The 11,364-nt window shown below is 39.9% G+C and overlaps 1 protein-coding gene across 3 annotated transcripts in view; it reads right to left on the bottom strand.

Annotated features, from left to right (window-relative positions):
* The window catches only part of sept5b (septin 5b), a 17,068-nt gene extending 6,795 nt beyond the window's left edge, over positions 1 to 10,273 (bottom strand). The window contains exons 1-4 of one of the 3 annotated variants that reach the window (XM_046066730.1): positions 9,984 to 10,273; positions 9,195 to 9,285; positions 5,315 to 5,401; positions 3,915 to 4,038 (exon numbers count right to left, since the gene is read on the bottom strand). In XM_046066730.1, coding sequence (XP_045922686.1) covers positions 3,915 to 4,038; positions 5,315 to 5,401; positions 9,195 to 9,204 — 221 coding nt within the window. In that variant the 5' untranslated portion in view covers positions 9,205 to 9,285; positions 9,984 to 10,273. Of the gene's footprint in view, positions 1 to 3,914; positions 4,039 to 5,314; positions 5,402 to 9,194; positions 9,578 to 9,983 lie in introns of those variants that run through there. The other 2 variants (XM_046066729.1, XM_046066731.1) reach the window with 2 other exon arrangements.
* Positions 10,274 to 11,364: the final 1,091 nt, after the last annotated feature.

Raw genomic sequence — 11,364 nt, 5'->3', positions numbered from 1 at the left:
GCTACGCAGAGGCTACGGCGTCGCCTGACGTGCACCTCCTCAAAAATGTAACTACACGTCGAGGCGACGCGGACCGGAAGCACCGTGACTGGTCGGCTGGGTAGCAATGCCCCCGAGCGACCGGAAGTGCCCCGTGCTTTGTAGTAACTTTTACTAGTGGCCAAAACAGCGTCTGTAACACGGTGGATCAATATATTTGAATATAAATGACTCGTTTTACTATCAGAAAGTTATCTATTAGGGGGCAAGGGGCTGGAGCCAATCCCAGCTGCTATCTGGCGAAAGGCGGGGTACACGTTGGACAGGTCGCCAGTCCATCACTGGGCCACACATAGACAAACAACCACTCACACCTAAGGACAATTTAGGGATGTAGGGTCACCAATCAACCCAGGCCGCATGTCTTTGGACGGTGGGAGGAAGGCGGAGCACCCAGACAGAACCCATGCAGACACGGCGAGAACACGCAAACTCCACACAGAACGGCCGCGACCTTCTTGCGGTATGGCGACAGTGCTAACCACTGCACCACCCCGCCGCGACCATTCGGTTGATAACATTTGAAAAGGCTATACCAACCGCACGTATACAATTTTACCCCCATTCACGTTAGCGGAGGGCTAAACCGGAAGTTAGCCTGCTCAGCCGGCAAAAGCCAGCACAGCGGACGCTGTAGCGCTACTGCCGACTAGCGTTTGGGGGTGTACTTGCAGAATGACGGATACACCGGCGCACAAGTATAAATGCCGGGCTATGTGCGTAGCCTACGGCGTAGACCCTACGCAGGAGTATAAATGTATTTATGTATTTTATATTTATATGTAATTTTCTGCGCCGCTGGATCGCTATGTGAAAGCACACATGGTTTCCGCAAACGTTGGTTTAGTATGAATGAGCGAATGCTGATTTAAACACAAACACAAAAGTATTTCCATTTTACAGGGAAATATTGTACTTTCTCCGCTACTTTATTTATCTGACAGCTTTAGTTTCTAGTTATTTTACAGATGTTTACATACAAAACAAAAACTATAATGACAGAGACGCGATGGTTCTTTAGGAACGTATCTGTCCATTCACCAATAATCTGGGTGTGATCTTTGACTGTGCTTTTAAATTTGAAAAACAGATTAGTTCACCTTTAAAAGCCAGAATTTTTCAGCTGAGACTGTTGGCTAATGTCAAGCTCTACCTGCCGCACAAAGACTTCGAAAGAGTAATCCATGCATTTATAACGCCTCGACGAGAGTACTGTAACTCTTTGTATGTTGGAGCGGCTCAGTCGTCTCTCCATCGGTTACAGTCAGTCCAGAACGCAGCAGCTCCACTTCTAATTGGAACTAAAAATTACTCCAATTTTAGCCTCGATCCACTGGCTTCCTGTGCGCTTTAGGATTCAAGATTTTATTACTTGTTTTTAAGATTTTAAATGGGTTGGCACCTTCTTATTTCTCAGAACATGTACACACTCCTGTCAACGCACTGAGGTCATCCAATCAGATGCCAGATCCAGGTTGAAAACTAAACGTGACTTTATAGTCTTTATAGTAGCTGCGCTTAATCTTTGGAATATTTTACCTGTTGAAATAAGAACTCAGACTTCTGACAAGTCCCACCTCATTCATTGGCCTTCAAACAGAGTAGAGTTTTGACATTATTGACCTTTTGACCTTTTTCTCGTTTTTGTTGTGTATATTTGTTGTGTATTCTGAACCTGGAAAGCACTTTGGTCAACTTATTTTTAAATGTGCTATATAAATAAACTTGAAAACGTATGAATGACTGTCGATTAAAATACCCAACAGAATATAAAATAGTAAAAATATGCTTCACCTTGACCTTCTACAGTAACAGTAAGACGCTGCTTGCATCAGAAACAATACATCATTATCATATACAACAGAATGTCACAGGGTACTTTTACTTTAAGTATGTCAAGTACATTTTGCTTATAGTACTTCTACTTAAAGAGTAACTTCTGTATTTTTCAACCTGGACCTCATTTCCCATGTTTTTGTGTCAATGTGACAAATTAGGACAACATTTTTTAGAAAGTGAGCGCACTGCAGTCGGCAGCAGCGAAACAGGACAGCGACCTAAGTGCTTGATTTTGTCCTCTGACAGGCTCAGATTGTTATTGTGTGTCTGACATCATTAATGGAAACGATCTCTAGCCCTTTCACGCATAGTGGTCACTGCAGTGGACAGCTATTCAAAAGCCGTTTAATTGTATGGGCAGAGGTTCTGATGGCCTAGTTGCAAATCAGCCACTACATGGGACGCTAGTGCGTCTACAGTTAACACTGAGACTTTGTTTTTCTTGAAAATACTTGATGTGCACAAACTGTTTTGAATGTTAATCAATGGATTTATGTTACACTTAATATTTTGTGCAGATTAGTTCCATTATATGAGTAACATTTAGTGTCTTGCAGCAAGTGACAGAAAGGCATTCAGGATAATGGAGCCAGTTCCATCACAATCAATTGAGGGTTATACTAGTGGCAGCGATGATGAATGGTGGCCAGAAATAGGACAATCCCTAAATGCTAGCAGCAGTGATAGTGGATATGATATGCTGAGAAAGAGAGGCTGAGGAGTCAGAAGTGAGGTTCAGCGTTTTTTCATTGCATTAAACAGTATTAGAATATGTTAAAATATGTGACCCCATTAGTTTAACAGCATTAAAAATATAGTTTTCCCATACTATGTCATATCATGTCATATGTCTATACATACTTCTTCAGTTAAAACCTTACGCGCACGCTGTCCAACCCAGTGGACATGTAAAAAACTCCTTGTGTGTTTAAAAAAAATGAAATTCTAACAAAAACACACAGGGAAAAAAATCCTGACAGTGGTGATAATTCATGCATGAAAGGGCTGGAGAGATACCATCATTATTTACCATTATTTATAATTATATAGCCAGGAAGCACAAGGTTACCCAGGCTGACATGATGTATATGACACCAGCTTATTCCCTAATGAAAAATACTACAAACCAACAAGAACAAGGGAAAGAATTATGAGGAACATTTTAAGGAGCGAGTCAGGAACTGCTTCTGAGAAACAACACAGATCAATACAACGGGGTCAGAGACACAGTGTGAAATGTAATTAATGTTTTAATGAAAACCAGATCAGTTCTGCGGCTCTATCCAAGAGGAACAACAGATCGAACAGACAAGACAGAAAAATAAAAAGCACACACTGCATTTGGCATCGTAGGCTAGCCGGCTGTGCACAGGCGCAATTAAAATGTAAGTCCATAGGATCCGCGAGGGGAAATCAAAAACCAGGTTGAAACATAATGAAAAAGAGGCACAGAAAGTCCTCTAAATGAAACGATAAAATACATTGATTGTAAATATTCACTTTAACAACACATCTTTTCTCTGTGTCAGTTTTATGATGCTGTGGTTAGGATTAGGGATTAAAATGACTACTTAAGGTTGGAAGACCTTCGCCATGATGGTTTCAATTATAAACACTTGGTTAAGCTCAGGGAATCAACCTCAAATACTCACAAGAGCGCCAAATGTGGATTTATCCGCTGCTGAAAATAGTCCCCAACAAATGCCTTAGTTCCTCCTTTTTGTTTGATTAAAAACTACAGTGATCAGCTGTTTGAGGAAATGACCGCGCCTTTTTAAACATGAAACTATACATTTGTGTTTTTAAAGGATAACTAACTAATTAAAGCCACGGAGAGAAAGTACTGAGAGACGGACATGTTGTTGGTTTCTGTCTTTTCATGGTATTTGTTGTCAATAAGAAAAATAAAGAAGAATTAAAATGACTAAACGATATGTAAGGAGAACAACTGCACTTAAAGCTCCCTCCATCTAATATTGTTCACCATCCGAGCTTCCAAAGCTGCTTTTATTGACCTCGTCTTCGTGAACACTCACCACTCAGTGTTGTTGACTGCGTCTCCAAAACCCGGGGTGTCCACGATGGTCAGTTTCAGCTTCACCCCCTTCTCCTCGATGTCCACCGTGTGCTTTGTGATCTCCACCGTCTGACTGATTCGCTCTGAAGGGCAAAAACATCACACACAGATAAACTGTAGATATTGTAGAAACGAGAACTGAGGGTATATTGCGTCATAAATCAGTTTCCAATATAACGCAGTAAATATATATGTATCGGAGAAAAGTTAAGAAAACGATTAAGTATAAATGTCCCTATAAATTGCCTTTTTATATTGAGTTTGGTGTTTTTAGTAATTAGTATATTCTATTAGATATATCTTTATTAGACTAACATATAGTTGCATGCTATATGTAGTCAGCATATTCATATAATCTTTTTTACTATATTGTAACATAACAAGAGGGCTAGAGGTTGCTGCTGCCGCCGCCAGGGAGTCTGTGGTTAAATAAGAACATGCTGAGGTCAGATGCAGAGGCAATGACGTAACCGTCCGCACGAGCAAAAGAAGATGCTCTAGAGGGACTGAGTGTGTCTGAACAAGGTCTTTTTAATTTATAATTATTTAATTTAACCTTTATTTAACCAGGGGGAAAGACCCTTGAGATAAAATCTTTTTTCAAGAGCGCCCTGGCCAAGAAAGGCAGCAGGACAAACATAAAACAACTCAATATAATCAAAATATCTACCCGTTTTACCACTATACATATGCAACAGTAACAGCCCACTATCAAAACCAGTACATTAAAACTTCTTCATGCAGATAAGTACGCTAATGAAATGCCTGCTCATTTAAAACATTTACATTCATGTTTAAAAACCTTCCCAAAAGGCACCAGCACCTCCAACCGGAGTTGGTGTGCAGCATGAGAAGGCGGTCTTTCCCAACATAAATTTTAAAAGCAGCAGACTGTTGGACGGCAAAGCTAAGGAGGTTACTGATGTAATGTGGTCATTTGCATCTGAGTGCACAAGACTTGAGCTGTGATGCAAATATGGACAGTCCAGTAGAGGGGTTTCAGGAGGAACAGAGAGAAGACATGCACATAAATAAAGTTGGTAAGGACATAATTGTAAGGGCAAAAAGAGGAGGAGGACAGTAGAGAGGGGAGAAGGTAATAAAACCAGGCTGCAGCAACCTCAGCTTCAGTTCTGCATTTTGGGACCTGATTGGTGGAAACTCATTGTCATGTCTTGCAAAAAAAATTAATTAACTCTTAGCTGAACCGAACATTTGGGTCTTCTGTGATGCATTCATTTCTTATGTTTCCATCGAGCTTCATTTATAAATTTATTTCCACAATATTTGACAAAGTGCGTGTAAATTGTGATCGGAGATTCGAGAGGTGTGGTGACGCCTGATTGGTTGGTGACTCACCCTCTGCATTGAGCAGTTTCCTGTCTTTATGCAGGTCAGTGAGGAACAGGCTGTTCACCAGAGTGGATTTACCCAGACCAGACTCGCCTGTAACACACACAAAAACAATTCATTGAACAGGCCCTCGTTACACATCACCATCAGGTTTGTCTGGTATAAAGTCTCACGGCGTTCTGCAGAAAGCTCTTTGTGATCTCATAGTAATGTCATGGCGGTCTTTGTAATTATGTGTTTTCACAGTTATACTTAAACAGTTGTACGACAAACCTTGACTTTCTTGACTTGCAAAATTATCTTTTAAATTAACAAATACTGTGTGTATTTCAAAACATTAGTTGTCTCTTGCTGCTGACTAACGTACATATTATTTCTGAAATCAGGTTCCGTGGTGGACCACCAGAAGGGGAGGGACTTAGGCTCTCTGGTTAAAGGATTTAACGAAGCAGGAACCTCCAGCTGAGAAAAGTGAAGCCATGCTAAAGAGCCTTAAACCTGTGTTCTCTAGCAGCCAGCAGGGGGCGACTCCAGCGGCTGCAGAAAGAAGTGTGATTATCTAGAAGTCTCTGAGAAAATGTTTCTACTTCTCAGCTGATTTATTCCCTCAGTAAACACTTTCCTGATGAGTTTCTGGTCTCAGTTGTTAGTTTCAAGTCTTCTTCAACACAGCATGATGTTCATTTAGTAAATTATGGTCCCATTCAGAGGAACAGAGACCAGGAAGCAGGGGAGACTTTAGGGCGGGGCTACAAGCTGATTGACAAGTCGCGACCACGGCGACCTGTCAATCAGGATAGAGGTGAGTTTTAAACCTGAGCCAAAATTAGCATCCTGATTAAAATAACAGTTACCGTGAAGTACAGATGCACGTTGGTAACCACGCTAGCTAACGCCACCGTCTCGTCCAAATATGGTCACGTTCGGTGCCTGGTTGCAAAACACCAAGATGCCAACGGACAAAATGCCAAACTCGAAGCTTCAAAAAGTATTTTATACAGTCTTATGGGAAATGGTGTTTGTTAAAGGCTGCTAAAAAGCAGAAATATTAAATTAACAATGACATTAGATTGTTTCGAGTCTTTTAAAAAAAAATTATTTTTCTAAACCACACAACATACTGCCTTGAAAAGCCTTTATTTTTAGTTATTTGCAAATTTCAAAAGGGACTTTGAACAAGGTTTTCTTACTTGGAAAATAACCCAGAAGATCTGAATTCACTCCAGTTCTTTATGGAGAGACACTTCAGTTTCATTTTGGGAAATTCAATCTCCAAATACTGCTTACATTTTCACAATTCCTTTTTTAAATGTGTTTCTCTCTCGCATCCAAATTTAAGGAGGTGAAATACTAAATCCTCACTTACATGCTTTATTAAGGCATTTTTGTCTTGTCTGTTATTGGACTTTGGATATAAGTGTTGAAAGCTCCGTGGAAAAATTCCAAACTGTCATATCCAGGTAAAATAAGAGTAATTTGTGTCCCCAAGAAGATTTTTGTCATGTTTACTTGACAAAAAACAAGTTTCTTTCTATAGAGTGCTTTTGATCAAAAACCAAAGTAGGCTTCACATAACGCTGTTGTCTCTCAGAAATGCTTCTGAACATTTTCAGATGGATATAAATCGTGACTGAATCCAGATCTTTGCTCTTTTATTTTTGGAGGAGAAGCTTTTGTGATTTATCTTGTTCCCTGAAGATTAGCATTCATGTTTTAACAGAGCCAAACATTTTCACAGGACACATGAAACTTGTGAAAATTGAAATGGTGCGGAGGTGTGGTGATAAAGCTTCATCACAACAAGAACATCCTGCTGCTTTGGTGGGAGTCTTTAAGTGTGAAGAGAGATTAAGAGATATTCACTATTTAGAGAATAGCTGCTGCTAATGTTTGCATGTTTGGCTAATTAGGTTAGTGGTAACCCAGCGTTATTAATTTCCAAACTAAGGCGAGGGGCATATGCAGTATGTTGCGGGGTTACAAGTTACACCAAAAATCCCTTTGCAGGTCTGGAACATCAACCTTGTGTGCACCAAGATGGCACTAACATTGTCAGAGTTTAAGCTAACATTAGCAGCTCTGTCCTGCTCTTTATTGGAATAAGGGAAGTTTAAACTCCAAAATCTCCTGCTAAACTTGCATTAGAGAGTTTTTTGAGTTTGTGTTTTGATCTTTTCTCTTGTAAAAATGAAACATACAGTTTGAAAATAAGAACATTAAAGTGTAGGTTTAACCTCCGTGTGTGTGTTTTTCTACAGCACGCATCCAAACCAAAAGAGTTAACAGTTCGAATGAATAACATTTAATTTTTATTTTTTGCTATAATAATGTACAGTAATACTACAGACGGGTTTCTTGTATACAAACACTACTGGATGGGCACGCAGCTAAGCGCTTCGGTAGCCAGTCAGAAGACTGTAGTCAACCACTGTAATCAACATAGATCACGCATTGATTGTGCACGACCGCGCTGCAGGTCAGCGACACCGGACGTAATATTGTTCAAGTCAGCTGCTAGCTGAAAGGCTAATGGAAGAACGAGGGAGAGAGGCGTTCTTTCCACAGTTGTGATGTTAAGTACTGACATTAGGCCGAACTTAGCTGTGTCACACTCAGAGATGCAAACATCATTATCTTCTGTAAACGTTGTGAGACCAGCAAAAAGCTTTCAACCGCGAACAATTTTGTATTGAAGCATCTGCTAAGAAACGTGAAACTTTGCCTGTAGAAAGAAACTCCGACTGCTGACATTACTGCCAGTGATGCATCCACTCGGTAGGACAGAGTGGCGTTAATCAAAGTTTTGTGTTTTGTAAAAGCACTGAATACTTCTCTTATAAGTGCATGTGCAAAACAGTAATGTTAGTTCAAAAGTCGAGACTCTAGCTTGATTTTTTTGATTTTTTTCTAAGACAGTGTAGTTAAAAAACGTTATATGCTTCGTAAAAATCTTAGTTTAAAAAGTCGTGAGAGACTTGCTTTGTTTTTTCTATTTCAGCCAGTGACGTTAAGAAATGTTAAGTACTGTAAAAATCATATGCATTGATGCTGTTATGAATACGTGTCAGTTAAAATGTCGGGAGGGACCTGCTTTGTTTTTTAATATATTTTAAAAGCCTATTTTAGCCTGTATGACACAGCATCCTCTGGTCTGAGAGGCTGCACTGTTTTCAGTTCGGCTCCTTGATGACTCCTCAGGTTAATTATTGTTCCAGTAAAGTGGATTAATTTCTAAAATGCGCTGCTGAAGAGGTTTCCCGTCACTTTTAAGGATGGGGCGCAGTGGTTGAAAGTAATTGTAACTTAACGAGTAACGTGACTATTTACTTTTAATACCCAGTAATAAGTAACGTAATATTGTTACGTTTTAAATTAGTAATAAGTAAAAAGTTAGTCATTACAATTTCTGAGTAATTTGTCCAACACTGCAGCTAGATATGCCGTTTAAACTGATGTGCCGTGAGGACAGAATGCTGCTTTCTGCTCCCTGGTTACTCGCGCATCTCTGTGATGACGTTGCACAGAAACCCGTCTATATCTCCAATCCATGATGCCATGGTTCTCCTTTATTTCCATGTTTATTTATTTCCAGCAGGTTAGCTAACTGCAGTTCATTAAATCTGCCAATGTTTTAGTGCCAATTTTTTCTGCTAATAAATTTTATTTTGTTTTTTGCCAGCCAAAATTGGTTAATGTGAATCACAGATGACCCTTGCAGACCAAGCTATCCAGCTCCATCCTCTCTTCCACATATGGTCACATCTGGTTCCTAAAAACCAAGATGGCGAAAGCCAAAATGCCAATTTTAAGGCTTTAAAACGATGCCGTGCACAAATTAACGGGTGACGTCCACTTCTTTTATACAGTATGTGGCAAAAACTCTCACCTGCCACCATGAGGGTGAAGTCAAATCCTTTTTTCACGGACTTCCTGTGCACCTGGTTGGGCAGCGTCGCGAATCCAACATAGTCTTTTTCCTAAAAACCAGAACACACACAAAACACATTAGATCAGTTGTAGAGCTTGTGCTTGTAAAGACAGATAGAAAGATATAGGCTGATTATTTTACTCGGTATCTATCAACAGCATTCGTTCTCTATTCTTATCCATTTTAGCTAATGTATTTCAGAAAATTAACTTTAACTTTGATTATTTTTTTCAGTCCATGGCTTATAGGAATCAAGTGTTTCTGCTAAGATATGCTAAGCTAGCTACAGTTAGCGTATAGCTGGGGTGAGGAAAAGGGGTCCTTCTCCAGCAATAGATATTTTTCATTTACAGAAAACAATGGGAAAATCAACTGAGAGCCTGAGTCCCTCCCCTTCCGGTGAACCACCATGGGATCTTATTTCAGAAAAAATATGTACTTTAGTCGACCGTAAGAGACATTTAATGTTTTGATCCTGTTTGAACTGTGCCCTGAATCACACACGATGTTTGTCAATTTAAAAGATCATTCTGAAAGTCAAGAAAAACTGTCTAAGACTGTGTTATATGTATGTCGTTCCGGAAGTTAACATTACTGAAGCTAACGCCAATAAAGCAAACGTTACTGAAGCTAACGCCAATAAAGCAAACGTTACTGAAGCTAACGTGACTAAAACAAAAATTAGTGAAGCTAACGTTACTTTAGCAACCGTCACTGAATTTATTAACGCTTTTTACATTCACACACTCAGCGTAAGCGCTCAAACAGAAACAGATGTTTTTGCAACAATGGATCAGCCATCAGGGTTCAGTATCTTGCCCAAGGACACTTCGACAGGCCACCTGGAGGAGCCGGGGATTGAACCGCCGATCTTCCAATTAAAAGGCAACCCGCCTTCCTCTTCCTCCTGAGCCACAGCCACCCCATAACACAACAGTAAGTAAAGTTAACGTCACTGTGAAGGTAACGTTACTGAAGCTAACATCAGAGAGCTTCCATGTGTAGATGATGCGATTGGAGAACCAGGAGTCGTTGGATTAAACACACCAGGTGAGAAACATCTGTGCGTGGAACATAAGTTATGTAGCTAGTAGCAAGCAAACAATGAACGTTAGCTCAGCATTGCAGTGGTAACACGTTGGTGACGTATATTGTGCACGACGACAGATGGAGTTCACTGAGCGGTTTCACACAAAACTAAATGTTACTTTACAGTTTTACGACAAACTGCAACTTTCTTGACGGACAAAATTACATTTTAAATTGACAAACATCATGTGTGTCATTCAGGGCACAATTCAAACGGGATAAAAAAATAAGTTGTCTCTTGCTGTTGACTACTGTATAAAAATCTTCCAGAATAAGGACTTTTAGACTCTTTATATACTTAGCTTTAGTTTTAGCTAGCCGTGTCTATCTCACAAGCTAGCTTTTACTTGATATACAATGTCTCACAAAAGTGAGTACTCCCTCACATTTTTGTAAATATTTCATTAGAGTGAGTAATACAGTAGTACACAGTAAGGATACTGAGTTTTTTGTGTTTTAGGTCTTTTTAAATTTATACGCTGTTTTTATGGAAAGTGCACATTACTATAACATAGAATTTTTTATGGTAATAAAAACATTTTGATCGAATATATAATAAGTGCTTTTTGCTTTTGCAGGGCTGCATATGCATACCATAATGGCCGACCCCATTCTGATCTCCCTGCTGCATGGAGGAGCTGTGTTAGTAGGACATCCCCATGATTCCTTTCATGTATTATTGAAGTGAGGGGGGCGGAGAGAGCCTGAGAGCATGTCCTAAAGGATCTCCAAGTATTCATAATACAGTATGGCAGCATGACAAGAGGAGGGGGTGGGCAGTGTGTGCAGTGAACGCAACAATGCAGAGACATACGTGTGCATCTGAGAGGAAGGAAAGCCAAAAACTACAGGACAAAACAGGGTCGAAGGAGGCAGATAGTGTGTACAGCTCCACTTGAGAATACAGCAAGCTTTTAATACCAAATCTAATGTAGAGTGCATTAGCTGGACTACTTAGGGAGTGACTAAGGACTTGTGTGTGTGTGTGTGTGGACGTGTTTTTCTCTTTGGGTTCGGTGTTGCTTCCATATTGACATTT

The sequence above is a fragment of the Micropterus dolomieu genome, linkage group LG13 (genome assembly GCF_021292245.1).
Source record: "Micropterus dolomieu isolate WLL.071019.BEF.003 ecotype Adirondacks linkage group LG13, ASM2129224v1, whole genome shotgun sequence".
Classification (NCBI taxonomy): Eukaryota; Metazoa; Chordata; class Actinopteri; order Centrarchiformes; family Centrarchidae; genus Micropterus; species Micropterus dolomieu.
The sequence above is the reverse complement of the archived record's forward strand: the minus strand, read 5'-3'. Positions and strand labels throughout refer to the sequence as shown.